This window comes from Microcaecilia unicolor, chromosome 6 (genome assembly GCF_901765095.1).
Source record: "Microcaecilia unicolor chromosome 6, aMicUni1.1, whole genome shotgun sequence".
In the NCBI taxonomy this organism is placed as follows: Eukaryota; Metazoa; Chordata; class Amphibia; order Gymnophiona; family Siphonopidae; genus Microcaecilia; species Microcaecilia unicolor.
This window is the reverse complement of record NC_044036.1, coordinates 163,254,552-163,270,553: the sequence shown is the minus strand read 5'-3', so window position 1 is coordinate 163,270,553 and position 16,002 is coordinate 163,254,552. Positions and strand designations below refer to the sequence as shown.

The 16,002-nt window shown below is 48.8% G+C and overlaps 1 protein-coding gene across 1 annotated transcript in view; it reads right to left on the bottom strand.

The window, feature by feature from the left end:
• Positions 1–16,002, bottom strand: part of FAM120A (family with sequence similarity 120A) — a 185,026-nt gene that overhangs the window by 69,149 nt on the left and 99,875 nt on the right. The window contains exon 8 of the mRNA XM_030208505.1: positions 11,686–11,776. Coding sequence (XP_030064365.1) covers positions 11,686–11,776 — 91 coding nt within the window. The remainder of the gene's footprint in view (positions 1–11,685; positions 11,777–16,002) is intronic.

Here is a 16,002-nt window from a genome sequence, read left to right as displayed (position 1 = left end):
ACCTGTGTCTGAAGCCGTGTCCGTCTCGACTCCGTGGAACCACGGCCACGGTGGGAGCGTCGAGAGGTGGACTCCTGGCCGGCAGCGGCGAAGCTCCCTCCCCTGACGTCGTCGGGGAGTCCACCTGGGAGGCAGCCGAAACCGGTACCGCAAGTGGCACCGGTACCGGGGACCTCACCCCGGGCAAAGGGCCAGCTGTCGCCTCACTCGACGGCACCGGTGGCGCAAGCACCCCCGGTACCGGAGGAGAAGGGCGCAACAGGTCTTCCAGAATGCCAGGAAGAACGGCCCTGAGACTCTCGTGCAGAGCGGCTGCGGAGAAAGACTGAGAAGCCGGTGCAGGCGTCGAGGTCAGAATCTGATCCGGGCATGGAGGCAGTACCGGGCTGTCCGGGGTAGAGCGCACCGACACCTCCTGGAGGGTGAGCGGTCCTCTCGGTGCCGATGCCTGCTGGGTGCCGACTCCCTCGGCGACCCAGAGCTCCCAGTACCAAGTCGGGAAGGTGACCGGTGACGATGCTTCTTCGACTTCTTTGAGCGAAGCATGTCACCGGAGCTCCCCGGTACCGATGAGGAGGACGTTGAATCCAGACATCGCTTCCTCGGCTACCCAAAGGCTCACCGCCACCAACAGGGGAATGGACAGCCCTCACCTGCACTCCAGACGAAGTACCACCGTCCGACGACATCAGCACCAGAGGGGGTCCCGGTACCACCGACGCTGACGCACTCTTCCGAAGCCTCTGTACCGACGATGCAGGAGGAAGACGCCTCGATGCAGTCGACGTCGATGCGATCTCCGAAGACTTCGGTGCTGCCGACGCCGATGCATCCGACGAATCTCTAGATGCCCATGCCATCAAAGCGCCGGAGAACAGAACATTCCACTGGGCTAATCTCGCTACCCGAGTACTCTTTTGCAAAAGAGCACAAAGACTACAGGCCTGCGGGCGGTGCCCAGCCCCCAGACACTGAAGACACGAGACGTGCCTATCAGTGAGCGAGATTATCTGGGCGCACTGGGTGCACTTCTTGAAGCCGCTGGAAGGCTTCGATGTCATGGGCGGAAAAATCGCGCTGGCGAAATCAAAATTTGCGATGATGACAAGAGGCACCGAGACAAAAAGGGGGGGGGGGGGGGGAAACCCGTGCGGGCGGCCAACAAGGCCGCTCCCAAAAGCGAAAGAAAACTTACGCTGGGAAAAAGCTAGAAATACGGGAAAAAGGTTCTCTCTTTTTTTTTTTCTCGAAAAACACGAAAGACGCGCGAGGGTCCTCTGAGGGGCACGAAACGGCGGCAAAACACGACCGTCCCGAGCGCTGACAAAAGAAGACTGACGAACACGAGCTGGTTCGGGCGGGAAGACGACTGCACATGCGCGGTGCGTATCGGCGCGCAAGGGTTAGCAAACGTCTGTGCTAGTGAACATTCCGATTGGAGGGGGTGCCGTGGACGTCACCCATCAGTGAGAACAAGCAGCCTGCTTGTCCTCGGAGAACATATTTATAAATGACCTAGAGATGGGAGTAACTAGTGAGGTAATTAAATTTGCTGACGACACAAAGTTATTCAAAGTCGTTAAATCACAGGAGGATTGTGAAAAATTACAAAAGGACCTTACGAGACTGGGAGACTGGGTATCTAAATGACAGATGACGTTTAATGTGAGCAAGTGCAAAGTGAAGCATGTGGGAAAGAGGAACCCGAATTATAGCTACATCATGCAAGGTTCCATGTTAGGAGTCACGGACCAAGAAAGGGATCTACGTGTCGTTGTTGATGATATGTTGAAACCTTCTTCTCAGTGTGCTGCTGCAGCTAAGAAAGCAAATAGAATGTCAGGTATTTTTAGGAAAGGAATGGAAAACAAATGAGGATGTTATGCCTTTGTATCGCTCCATGGTGCGACCGCACCTTGAATATTATGTTCAATTCTGGTCCCCGTATCTCAAAAAAGATATAATGGAATTAGAAAAGGTGCAGAGAAGGACGACGAAAATGATAAATGGGATGGGACGACTTCCCTATGAGGGGAAGGGAAAGGGGAATGGGACTTAATATACCGCCTTTCTGTGGCTTTTCCAACTACATTCAAAGCGATTTACATATTATATACAGGTACTTATTTGTACCTGGGACAATGGAGGTTTAAGTGACTTGCCCAGAGTCACAAGGAGCTGCAGTGGGAATTGAACCCAGTTCCCCAGGATCAAAGTCCGCTGCACTAACCACTAGGCTACTCCTCCACTCCACTGAGGAATGGCTAAAGCGGCTAGGGCTCTTCAGCTTGGAGAAAAGGCGGCTGAGGGGAGATATGATAGAGGTCTATAAAATAATGAGTAGAGAGGAACGGGTAGATGTGAAGCGTCTGTGTACGCTTTCCAAAAATACTAGGACTAGGGGGCATGTGATGGAGCTACAATGTAGTAAATTTAAAACGAATTGGAGAAAATATTTCTTCACTCAACGTGTAATTAAACTCTGGAATTCGTAGCCAGAGAATGTGGTAAAGGCGGTTAACTTAGCGAAGTTTAAAAAAGGTTTGGACGGCTTCCTAAAGAAAAATTCCATAGACCATTATTAAATGGACTTGGGGAGAATCCACTATTTCTGGGGTTAGCCGTATACAATGTTTTGTACTTTTTGGGATCTTGCCAGGTATTTGTGACCTGGATTGGCCACTGTTGGAAACAGGATGCTGGGTTTGATCTTTCCCAGTATGGCAATACTTATGTACTTATAAATTTAAACTGCGGCAGCCAAGAACATTGCATGTTCCTCACCAAAGCAAGAGGTATCAAGCTCGAAATCAGCCTGCAATCTTTTAAAGCAGCCAGTACAAAGTGAACTCCCCCCTCCAGACACCCCATAGAGGCCAAGCCCCCCTCTCCCTTCTCCAGCATGGTGTCTAGTGGCTTTCCCCAGTCTTTTCTGCCCCATTGGGTGCCATCTTCAAAATTATGCTGTAAACCCCTAATGATAATATTGCAACTCCACTAAGGATAAGCTGTTTTGTTAAATGGAACTATAAATATGGAACCACATATTTTGTTGGTTGCTAGCAGAACGTTTGCCCAATCTCATCTTAGTAAAATTAATTGTGCAATGGTTATCCATGCCTCAACTACAGAACACTACAATACCTTATTTGTATGTTTCCTAAGATTTATCAAACAAAACAGGGCAGACCACTGTCTTGTAGAAAACAATTTTACTGATCAAAAGTGCCTGATATGGCCACACTTCACCTTCCTGATTGAGGAGGAAGCTCTGTGAGTCAGCTGTTACTGCTGTTTGTTTCTGAACTTACTATTAGGTATAAGTGCCCTGTGGGACCCTAATAGAGTAAGCTTGACGCAGCATTTATGATCAATAAAATCGTTCTCTGCAAGACAGTGGTGTGCCCCATTTGGTTTGGACTATCTGAGTGCAGATCACTGCCTCTGTTTTGTTCTATTGCTTACCAAGATATACAGCATCTTAAAATGGTTCAGAATGTTTGGGTATTGACTAGCTGTAGATTCTGTGTATACTGAAAGTTCTCTGCTGGTTACCAGTTCCCTTTTGGGCATAACTTAAGGTTCCTAGTTTGGCATTTATAGTTTTCAATGAGCAGGGCCCTTCTCATTTACTGACTTTGTACAATCTATACAAAGTCAGACCACAAAGCTCTCCTTTTGGTTCTTTCAGTACAGGATGCCAGACTCCAGGTCCTCTAACTGTTCATGTAGCCTGGACCTTGGTCTCGTTACTAGAAACTGATCTGTTTTAAAGGGCAAGTCCTGGCTCAAGCTGCTGCTCAATGAGGGGCCTGCATCTCTCTTCATGAAAAAGGCATGGTGCATTAAAAGAACAATTCTGGGGAGGAGTATTCTGACCCACAGGCTCCTAGCCCTCCCCCAGTTCTTCAACATCGATTCTCACTCCAGTGGGAGGAACACAGGAGGATCACCCTGCATATCAGTCAGCTCAGAAAAGGCAGAAGAAAAAATGGCAGCAATTCCCATCAAGACTGCTTACCCTTCCCTCCCAGTAGCATTCTACCAAACATCATTGCAGCCTGGGCACATCTGCCGCCACACCCACAGCAACTGATTCAGAGGACCACCCACACAATTGACACACCTGTCACTTGTGGCCCTGAAGGAAATACGGTTGTCACGACTCTGGAGTGCCATTCTTTGAAAACTGCTCTGCAACCTGGGATCCTGACGCAGCTTAGCGAAATGCTGGCCATCGTTGGCCAGGGGGCGAGTTGGAAGTTGGAAGAATTCACCAGATGCCTTTTCTGCACTTCATTCAAGTTATGAGATAACCGCTTTTCACTATTTTTTTTTTTGAGTACTGACACATTACAAAGTCTGTACTTTTTGTTCTAAATGATCAAATGAAATTGCAGAATTTTGGGAAGGGTTTTGCCAATGATGAAGCAGAGATCTATTTGATCGCCATAGCTCTATAAATCTTTTCAATTTTGATATACTTTGAGGCTTTTCTTTCCTTTTTCACTAAAAGCCGGTTTCTTTTTAAGAAGTTTGCTTTTGACGTATTTGTGTCCCATATGTTGATATTGCATGGACTACTTTTTGTTTTTTTTTTTCATTTAGACAGTAACACATTAGTAAATCTAGCCTCCAAGAAAATTATCCAGCTGCTGTCACTGGCTAACCTTTGAACTGCCCTGAAAAGTTTTATACTGTATTTCCACAGAACAAGCCACCATGCTCTAGGAGCAGGAGCTGAACAATATTGTTGCTCTTCAAGGAGTTAACTAAGGGGCCCTTTTACAAAGCCACGTAAGCGCCTTTGTGTACCCAATGCTCAGCAATTTCGAGCTACCATCCAGCTACAGCGTGGCCCATGTGATAATTTCACTTTTTACGTGCGCCCACTAAGCGCACCGGAAAATATTTTTATTTTCTGGCGCACAAGCAGTAGTCAGCATTATACGCGCATAGAACGTTACTGCCCAGTTACCAATTGAGACCTTACCACTAGGTCAATGGCTGGCGCTAAGGTCTCAGACCCAAAATGGACGCATGGCAATTTTCATTTTGCCACGCGTCCATTTTTGACAAAAATTTTAAAAAAGGCATTTTTTACAGGTGCACTGAAAAATGATTCTGCGCGCGGTCAAAACACGCGTCTACACTACCACAGGCCATTTTTCAGCATGCCTTAGTAAAAGGGCCCCTAAGCGTAACTTGGTTTTAGTCTTTTGCCAATATTGTACCTATTCTAAAAGTTATAGCGAATGCTACATACCTGTAGAAGGTATTCTCCGAGGACAGCAGGCTGATTGTTCTCACTGATGGGTGACGTCCACGGCAGCCCCTCCAATCGGAACACTTTTCTAGCAATGTCCTTTGCTAGTCCTCGCGCGCCCATGCGCACCGGGCATGCGCAGCCGTCTTCCCGCCCGAACCGGCTCGTGTTCGTCAGTCCCATATGTAGCAAACAAAGCAAGGGAAGACACAACTCCAAAGGGGAGGCGGGCGGGTTTGTGAGAACAATCAGCCTGCTGTCCTCGGAGAATACCTTCTACAGGTATGTAGCATTCGCTTTCTCCGAGGACAAGCAGGCTGCTTGTTCTCACTGATGGGGTATCCCTAGCCCCCAGGCTCACTCAAAACAACAAACATGGTCAACTGGGCCTCGCAACGGCGAGGACATAACTGAGATTGACCTAACAACTTATCCAACTAACTGAGAGTGTAGCCTGGAACAGAATAAACATGGGCCTAGGGGGGTGGAGTTGGATTCTAAACCCTGAACAGATTCTGAAGCACTGACTGCCCGAACCGACTGTCGCGTCGGGTATCCAGCTGCAGGCAGTAATGAGATGTGAATGTGTGGATAGATGACCACGTCGCAGCTTTGCAAATCTCTTCAATAGTGGCCGACTTCAAGTGGGCTACCGACGCTGCCATGGCTCTAACATTATGAGCCGTGACATGACCCTCAAGAGCCAGCCCAGCCTGGGCGTAAGTGAAGGAAATGCAATCTGCTAGCCAATTGGATATGGTGCGTTTCCCTACAGCCACTCCCCTCCTGTTGGGATCAAAAGAAACAAACAATTGGGCGGACTGTCTGTTGGGCTGTGTCCGCTCCAGGTAGAAGGCCAATGCTCTTTTGCAGTCCAATGTGTGCAGCTGACGTTCAGCAGGGCAGGAATGAGGACGGGGAAAGAATGTTGGCAAGACAATTGACTGGTTCAGATGGAACTCCGACACTACCTTTGGCAAGAACTTAGGGTGAGTGCGGAGGACTACTCTGTTATGATGAAATTTGGTGTAAGGGGCCTGGGCTACCAGGGCCTGCAGCTCACTGACTCTACGAGCTGAAGTAACTGCCACCAAGAAAATGACCTTCCAGGTCAAGTACTTCAGATGGCAGCAGTTCAGTGGCTCAAAAGGAGGTTTCATCAGCTGGGTGAGAACGACATTGAGATCCCATGACACTGTAGGAGGCTTGACGGGGGGCTTTGACAAAAGCAAACCTCTCATGAAGCGAACAACTAAAGGCTGTCCTGAGATCGGCTTACCTTCCACACGGTAATGGTATGCACTAATCGCGCTAAGGTGAACCCTTACAGAGTTGGTCTTGAGACCAGACTCAGATAAGTGCTGAAGGTATTCAAGCAGGGTCTGTGTAGGACAAGAGCGAGGATCTAGGGCCTTGCTGTCACACCAGACGGCAAACCTCCTCCATAGAAAGAAGTAACTCCTCTTAGTGGAATCTTTCCTGGAAGCAAGCAAGATGCGGGAGACACCCTCTGACACACCCAAAGAGGCAAAGTCTACGCTCTCAACATCCAGGCCGTGAGAGCCAGAGACTGGAGGTTGGGATGCAGAAGCGCCCCTTCGTCCTGTGTGATGAGGGTCGGAAAACACTCCAATCTCCACGGTTCTTCGGAGGATAACTCCAGAAGAAGAGGGAACCAGATCTGACGCGGCCAAAAAGGAGTGATCAGAATCATGGTGCCTTGGTCTTACTTGAGTTTCAACGAAGTCTTCCCCACCAGAGGTATGGGAGGATAATCGTACAGCAGACCTTCCCCCCAGTCCAGGAGGAAGGTATCCGATGCCAGTCTGCCGTGGGCCTGAAGCCTGGAACAGAATTGAGGGACTTTGTGGTTGGCTCACGATGCGAAGAGATCCACCAAGGGGGTGCCCCACACCTGGAAGATCTGTCACACTACCCTGGAATTGAGCGACCACTCGTGAGGTTGCATAATCCTGCTCAACCTGTCGGCCAGACTGTTGTTTACGCCTGCCAGATACGTGGCTTGGAGCACCATGCCGTGACGGCGAGCCCAGAGCCACATGCTGACGGCTTCCTGACACAGGGGGCGAGATCCAGTGCCCCCCTGCTTGTTGATGTAATACATGGCAACCTGGTTGTCTGTCTGAATTTGAATAATTTGGTGGGACAGCCGATCTCTGAAAGCCTTCAGAGCGTTCCAGACCGCTCGCAACTCCAGGAGATTGATCTGCAGATCGCGTTCCTGGAGGGACCAGCTTCCTTGGGTGTGAAGCCCATCGACATGAGCTCCCCACCCCAGGAGGGACGCATCCGTAGTCAGCACTTTTTGCGGCTGAGGAATTTGGAAAGGACGTCCCGGAGTCAAATTGGACCAAATCGTCCACCAATACAGGGATTTGAGAAAACTCGTGGACAGGCGGATCACGTCTTCTAGATCCCCAGCAGCCTGAAACCACTGGGAAACTAGGGTCCATTGAGCAGATCTCATGTGAAGGCGGGCCATGGGAGTCACATGAACTGTGGAGGCCATGTGGCCCAACAACCTCAACATCTGCCGAGCTGTGATCTGCTGGGACGCTCGCACCCGCGAGACGAGGGACAATAAGTTGTTGGCTCTCGCCTCTGGGAGATAGGCACGAGCCGTCCGAGAATCCAGCAGAGCTCCTATGAATTCGAGTTTCTGCACTGGGAGAAGGTGGGACTTTGGATAATTTATCACAAACCCCAGTAGCTCCAGGAGGCGAATAGTCATCTGCATGGCCTGTAGAGCTCCTGCCTCGGATGTGTTCTTCACCAGCCAATCGTCGAGATATGGGAACAGGTGTACCCCCAGCCTGCGAAGTGCCACTGCTACTACAGCCAAGCACTTCGTGAACACTCTGGGTGCAGAGGCGAGCCCAAAGGGTAGCACACAGTACTGGAAGTGACTTGTGCCCAGCTGAAATCGCAGATACTGTCTGTCAGCTGGCAGTATCGGGATGTGTGTGTAGGCGTCCTTCAAGTCCAGAGAGCATAGCCAATCGTTTTCCTGAATCATGGGAAGAAGGGTGCCCAGGGAAAGCATCCTGAACTTTTCCTTGACCAGATATTTGTTCAGGGCCCTTAGGTCTAGGATGGGACGCATCCCCCCCTGTTTTCTTTTCCACAAGGAAGTACCTGGAATAGAATCCCAGCCCTTCCTGCCCGGATGGCACGGGCTCGACCGCATTGGCGCTGAGAAGGGCGGAGAGTTCCTCTGCAAGTACCTGCTTGTGTTGGAAGCTGTAAGACTGAGCTCCCGGTGGACAATTTGGAGGTTTTGAGGCCAAATTGAGGGTGTATCCTTGCCGGACTATTTGGAGAACCCACTGATCGGAGGTTATGAGAGGCCACCTTTAGTGAAAAACTTTCAACCTCCCTCCGACCGGCAGGTCGCCCGGCACTGACACTTGGATGTCGGCTATGTTCTGCTGGAGCCAGTCAAAAGCTCATCCCTTGCTTTTGCTGGGGAGCCGAGGGGCCTTGCTGAGGCGCACGCTGCTGACGAGAGTGAGCGCGCTGGGGCTTAGCCTGGGCCGCAGGCTGTCGAGGAGGAGGATTGTACCTACGCTTACCAGAAGAGTAGGGAACAGTCTTCCTTCCCCAAAAAAACCGTCTACCTGAAGAGGTAGAAGCTGAAGGCTGCCGGCGGGAGAACTTGTCGAAAGCGGTATCCCGCTGGTGGAGCTGCTATACCACCTGTTCGACTTTCTCTCCAAAAATGTTATCCGCACGGCAAGGCAAGTCCGCAATCCGCTGCTGGATCCTATTCTCCAGGTTGGAGGCACACAAACATGAGAGTCTGCGCATCACCACACCCTGAGCAGCGGCCCTGGACGCAACATCAAAGGTGTCATACACCCCTCTGGCCAGGAATTTTCTGCACGCCTTCAGCTGCCTGACCACCTCCTGAAATGGCTTGGCTTGCTCAGGAGGGAGCTTATCCATCAAGCCCGCCAACTGCCGCACATTGTTCCGCATGTGTATGCTCATGTAGAGCTGGTAAGACTGGATTTTGGCCACGAGCATAGAAGAATGGTAGGCCTTCCTCCCAAAGGAGTCTAAGGTTCTAGAGTCCTTGCCCGGGGGCGCCGAAGCATGCTCCCTAGAACTCTTAGCCTTCTTTAGGGCCAAATCCACAACTCCAGAGTCGTGAGGCAACTGAGTGCGCATCAGCCCTGGTCCCCATGGATCCGGTACTGGGACTCGATCTTCTTAGGAATGTGGGGATTACTTAATGGCTTGGTCCAATTCGCCAGCAATGTCTTTTTGAGGACATGATGCATGGGTACTGTGGACGCTTCCTTAGGTGGAGAAGGATAGTCCAGGAGCTCAAACATTTCAGCCCTGGGCTCGTCCTCCACAACCACCGGGAAGGGGATGGCCGTAGACATCTCCCGGACAAAGGCCGCAAAAGACAGACTCTCGGGAGGAGAAAGCTGTCTTTCAGGGGAGGGAGTGGGGTCAGAAGGAAGGCCATCAGACTCCTCGTCAGAGAAATATCTGATGTCCTCCTCCTCCTCCCACGAGGCCTCACCATCGGTATCAGACACAAGTTCACGGACCTGTGTCTGAAGCCGTGCCCGGCTCGACTCCGTGGAACCACGGCCACGGTGTGAACGTCGAGAGGTAGACTCCCTCGCCCGCACCGGCGAAGCTCCCTCCGCCGACGTCGTCGGGGAGCCTTCCTGGGAGGCGACCGCAGTCGCCGATGTCGGAGACCGCACCCCGGGCAAGGGGCCAGCCGGCGCCTCACTCGACGGTACCAGTGGCGCAAGCACCCCCGGTACCGGAGGGGAAGGGCGCAACAGCTCTCCCAGGATCTCTGGGAGGACGGCCCGGAGACTCTCGTGCAGAGCGGCTGTAGAGAAAGACATGGAAGCCGATGCAGGTGTCGATGTCAGAGTCTGTTCCGGGCGTGGAGGCTGTTCCGGGCTGTCCAAAGTGGAGCGCATCGACACCTCCTGAACAGAGGGTGAGCGGTCCTCTCGGTGCCGATGCCCTCGGCGACCTAGAGCTCTCGGTACCGACAAGGGAAGGAGACCGGTGTCGATGCTTCTTTGACTTCTTCAAACGAAGCATGTCACCTGAGCTTCCCGGCACCGACGAGGAGGACGTAGAATCCAGCCGTCGCTTCCTCGGGGCCGAGGCCGAAGAAGGTCGGTCTCGGGGGGGCTGTACCGCAGGAGCCCTCAGGGTAGGGGGAGACCCACCCGAAGGCTCACCGCCACCAGCAGGGGAATGGACAGCCCTCACCTGCACTCAAGTCGAAGCACCACCGTCCGATGACATCAGCAGAAGTGGAGGTCCCGGTACCACCGACGCCGCCTTCCGATGTCTCGACCCCAATGCAGAGGGTCGATGCCTTGATGCAGTAGCGGCCGAGGACGGAGGTCTTGACGCTGCCGACGTCGATGCACTCGATACTCCCGGTGCCGATGCCGACGAAGAGCCCGAGAACAAAACGTTCCACTGGGCCAATCTCGCTACCTGAGTCCTTTTTTGTAAAAGGGTGCAAAGACTACAGGCCTGCGGGCGGTGCCCAGCCCCCAGACACTGAAGACACAAAGCGTGCCTGTCAGTGAGTGAGATTACCCGGGCGCACTGGGTGCACTTCTTGAAGCCGCTGGGAGACTTCGATGACATGGGCGGAAAAATCACGCCGGCAAAATCAAAACTCGTAATTGTGGTAAGGCACCAAAAAAGAGGGGAAGAAAAAATTTGACCCGAGGCCTCAAAAGGGCCTACCCCGAAAACGAAAAGAAACTTAACGGGGCAAAAACTGGAAATACCGGAAGGGGAAAAAGACCGAAAAGGCCTTCTTCCGAAATCCTTTTCCCTTTTTTTTTTTTAGCGAAAGAGCCAAAAAGACGCGCGAGGTCGACTTAAGGGGCGCGAACGGCGTAACTTTACCGTACCGAGCGTGGACAAAAGAAGACTGACGAACACGAGCCGGTTCGGGCGGGAAAACTGCCGCGCATGCGCGGTGCGCATGGGCGCGCGAGGACTAGCAAAGGACTTTGCTAGAAAAGTGTTCCGATTGGAGGGGCTGCCGTGGACGTCACCCATCAGTGAGAACAAGCAGCCTGCTTGTCCTCTGAGAAATATTATTATATGAACAGAATTCAATTTTCTTCTTCTTTCATGAAAGAGAGATAACATTATCTTATTACCTTATATCAATGCTACATCTCAAAGGCGTACCGTACCTCAGATTTAATTCAGTACTTTAGTACACATAAAGTTTACCCTCACGCTTTCATTTCAAACGTATTATTAGAGAACGATGTTTTTAAAAGTAGAAAGTGATTAAGCAATAACCATCATGTGTATTAAAATTTGATACACTGCATATATGTACAAAACACAGGAAAAGTTTATAAACCTGTGCTAAGAACTACCTTAGTTTGGTCTCCAGTGTCTCTTCCGCTTGATTTACTCTCCGATTGTTTTCCCTTTTTACTCCAGCCAGGTTTGTTCCCACTGACATGACTAAAGAAAACCAACACAAACACAAGTTAATACCTAAGTCAGTAAGGCGGTTTATACATTTTTAAAATAAATACTTATGAATATAAAACCTGTTCTAATGCCAACTAGATGCCAGAAGAACCAAATGGGCAAATAATTCCAGAATGCTGGTAGGTACTTATTTTCCAAATGATAAACAATTTAGAAATAAGTTCTTCTACCTCATAGAACTTAGTATTTAGAAAGGAAGTACAACATCAAGAATAAAGCAATCTCTTGCTTCTCCTCTTTGGCCCACAGTCCCAATCTCTGAAACTAGAAGAACCAGCTTTAGATATAGTGGATCCTCTTCACAAAACCCAAAGATAGAAGAAAGCTGGAAACTACAGGCACTTGGTGTTCGAAGTTCCTCCCATGGTTTTCAGTACCATCTTTATGCTGCCAACTCCCAGATCTACCTCTGAACACCTGAAATTTCACTGGGAATTCAGGCCCGCCCAATTTCAGCCTGAACATGGACAAGACTGAGCTTCTCATTTTCCCCATTCTCTTTTCTGTGGATAATATTGTGTGTTTCTTCAAGGAAGAGTCAGGGAGCCACACTTAGGTTCAATACAGGCTGCCACTGGCCCCTGGGCCTTGCAATGAAGAACACTGGCCTAAAGCATCTTGGATGGCCACTTTTAAATCTTAACTCCTTATTCACCTGGTTTACCCATTTTTTTTTTTTTTTAAACAAACCTATAATAAATAAAACTCCTTATTCTTTATTAGTCCTGTTTGTTTGGATGGAGCTAAGCAGGGCAGCAGCATAAAGAAATGTGCGGGCAAGTGGGTCAACTCCAGAACATAACCCTGCCTCATCACATCTATGACCCACTGATATGATTAATGCGGGTCCATGCCCTGAAGTAACTGGGTAGCCTGTGAGCAAGTGCAAAGTGATGCATGTGGGAAAGAGGAACCCAAACTATAGCTAAATGATGCAAGGTTCCATATTAAGAATCACTGCCCAGAAAGACGACCTAGGTGTCATCGTTGATAATGCATTGAAACCCTCTGCTCAGTGTGAAGCAGCGGTTAAAAAAGCAAATAGAATGTTAGGAATTATTAGGAAAGGAATGAAAAACAAAATAAGAATATTATAATGCCTTTGTATTGCTCCATGGTGCAACTGCACCTTTTAATACTGTGTGCAATTCTGGTCACCATATCTCAAAAAAGATATAGTGTAATTAGAAAAGGTACAGAGAAGAGTGACGACTTCCCTAAGAGGAAAGGCTAGGGCTCTTCAGTTTGGAGAAGAGACGGCTGAGGGGATATATGATACAGGTCTATAAAATAATAAGTGAAGTGGTAGAGGTAAATCGCTTGTTTACTCTTTCCAAAAATACTAGGACTAGAGAGGCACACAAGGAAGCTACTGAGTAGTAAATTTAAAACAAACTGGAGAAAATATTTCTTCAGTCAACATAAACTCTAGAATTCATTGCCAGAGAATGTGGTAAAAAGCAGTTAGCTTAGTAAGGTTTAAAAAAGGCTTGGATAATTTCCTAAAAGAATAGTCCATAAGCCATTATTAAGATGGACTTTGGAAAATCCACTACTTATTTCTAGGATAAGCAGCATAAAATCTGTTTTTACTGTTCTGGTTTCTTGTCAGGTACTTGTGACCTACTACTACTACTTATCATTTCTATAGCGCTAATAAACGTGCGCAGATTGGCCACTGTTGGAAACAGGATAATGGGCTTGATGGACTTTGGTCTGTCTCAATAAGGCAACATATATTCTTATCTCTATCTGCTCGCCCAAGAGAGACACACTCCCCCCAAGACATTATTGAGCACTCTTGTGAGCACCCACAGCCTGCTGGCTTGATGTCCCAGGTATCTTCCCAGCCTAAAATGTAATCTTCTTGGTCATTAACATAATCAAAGAATCCATCTTAGGGATCCTCTACTTTTCCAGCTCTGCAGGGGCTAGCAAGTGGCGCTTACTCCAACAAGATCAGAGCTTGCATCATCTGATGCACAAAAAGAACTTGGAGAGCTTCCATAGCTCTTTCCTTATTTGTCCCAAAGCTGGCTCCTGTGGCACTGGAGTCCCTGAAATATTGAGTCTCCAAGGTTTCAGCAAGCATGGCTGGTCTTTCTCTTAAAAAGCTAAAGCACTGAGAGGTCATCCTCCCTCACCAGTAGGATGCTCCCTGTCTTCCAAACACCTCCTGGAAGAAGCACTAGGATTCAAAAACCAATGGCCAACCCATGCTCAGATCCTACCACTGACTGGGCCTCCCGCTCCCTTGGTGGCTTCAGCCCGAGTCTCTTCACAGGCCCCCAAATCTCTGGTGCTGGTGGGGGGGGGGGGGGAGCCGGACCCCAGCAAGGGCTGAGAACAGGAGTTCCCTGTGACTAGCACAGGAGAAACACTTGGGAGAACAAACTCTGGGGAAAATGCACACTCTTTGATGAGAGGGGACCCCTGACTCCTGCTGCAATGCATTCTCAATCTTATTCTTCACTCCTTCCAGAGACAATGTAAGTGGATCAGTGAAAGACCCAGATTCTGAGCCCTATAAAATGGCAGCAGTTTCCACACTGCCATAATCAGCTGAGGCTCCCTGAAGAGCCAAGGTGGTGCCGCTTTCTTAATGCTCCATTCTCCTTCGAAGTCAGTCTGAGTGCCCATCAACACTTCTACAAGTGGAATGTGATCCACTGAGGCAAGAAGTGCACTGCCCCAAGCTCCTTTTGCAAGTGCCACAGCAAGGGCATTACTAATCCCCTGGTGATGCTACTGAAGAAACAATGAAAGCTCGCAGCACTAAGCACTGCTGTGCTGTCCATCTCCTCTGGGCCACTCCTGGCACTGAACCAGAATATCTCTCTTCCTTCACCTTCACCCTCCACCACCCTATGTTCAAAATACTGCTTCTCTACTAATCTATGCCTCACCTCCCTAGCATAGTCACAGAAGAAACCTTAACTGTTCAAAAGAGCTCTCCCTCTTTTCTTCACTTTTTCCTCCCCTATTGAAATGCCACTTGAGAAGCCAAGGATACTAAAGTTGCAAGGAGAAGACAGAAGAAATACCTTTAGAAAGTCGGAATGAGGGAGAGAGAGAGATACAGAGAGGGAAGGGCCTGGACTCCTCCACATATTACTCCCACAGATTTTTTTTTTTTTTTTTACATTTGTACCCCGCGCTTTCCCACTGATGGCAGGCTCAATGCGGCTTACATGGGGCAATGGAGGGTTAAGTGACTTGCCCAGAGTCACAAGGAGCTGCCTGTGCCTGAAGTGGGAATCGAACTCAGTTCCTCAGGACCAAAGTCCACCATCTTAACCACTAGGCCACTCCTCCACTCCAAATTAGGCAGAGAACCCAGGATACCCCTTAGCCTGCCTGAACACAATTGAGGAAACAGCTCACCAGCTGGGTCCAGGAGTCACATTCACCAGATCTGGCAGTATGCTACTTGGCTATGTCCATCTACCTTCTGCTGGAAACAAGACAATACTGAGGTGACTGGTGCTGCACAATACCTTATAGAGGGCATAGGTTTGCAAGTCTTCATTCTCTGTATCTGCTGGTAGAAAGGCATAACCCATTCTGGACTGATCTATTAGACAATATGGACATCATTCGTATCTGTGCCTTTCTCCTCCACTGCCTATTCCAGACTGTTCCTTCCATCTTGCTGTGCCATATGCCTGGAATAGACTTCCTCAGTCAGTACAACACGCTCTATCTCTAGCCCTATTCGAATCCATCACAAAACAATGGGAAAAATATTGAAATTATGGTACAACAAAAATCAACTTATACATTCCAATGATAACGCCTACATACAAAATGTCTTCAAGTAATTACTTTTTTTATAATGATTTTTATATGCTCATATGGAATCTATGAGCACATAACTAATTTGTTATGATTTTTATGTGCTCATAGATTCCATATAAGCACATAAAATCATTATAAAAAATTAGTTATTTGAAGACATTTTGTATGTTGGTGTTATTGGAATAGATGGGATTTGTATAAGCCTATTTGAATCCAGGATAAAAGCCCACTTTTTTGAGGCTGCATTTAAACCTTAATGTCTTATTTGCCTGTTTAATACTTGTTATTTTAAATCAATCCCATAATAACTGAAACTTCCTAATCTCTCATTAGTCCTGTTTGCCTATGTGTTTGTGTACAGTATTCTGTATGTCTTGAAGAACTATAGAAATGATTAG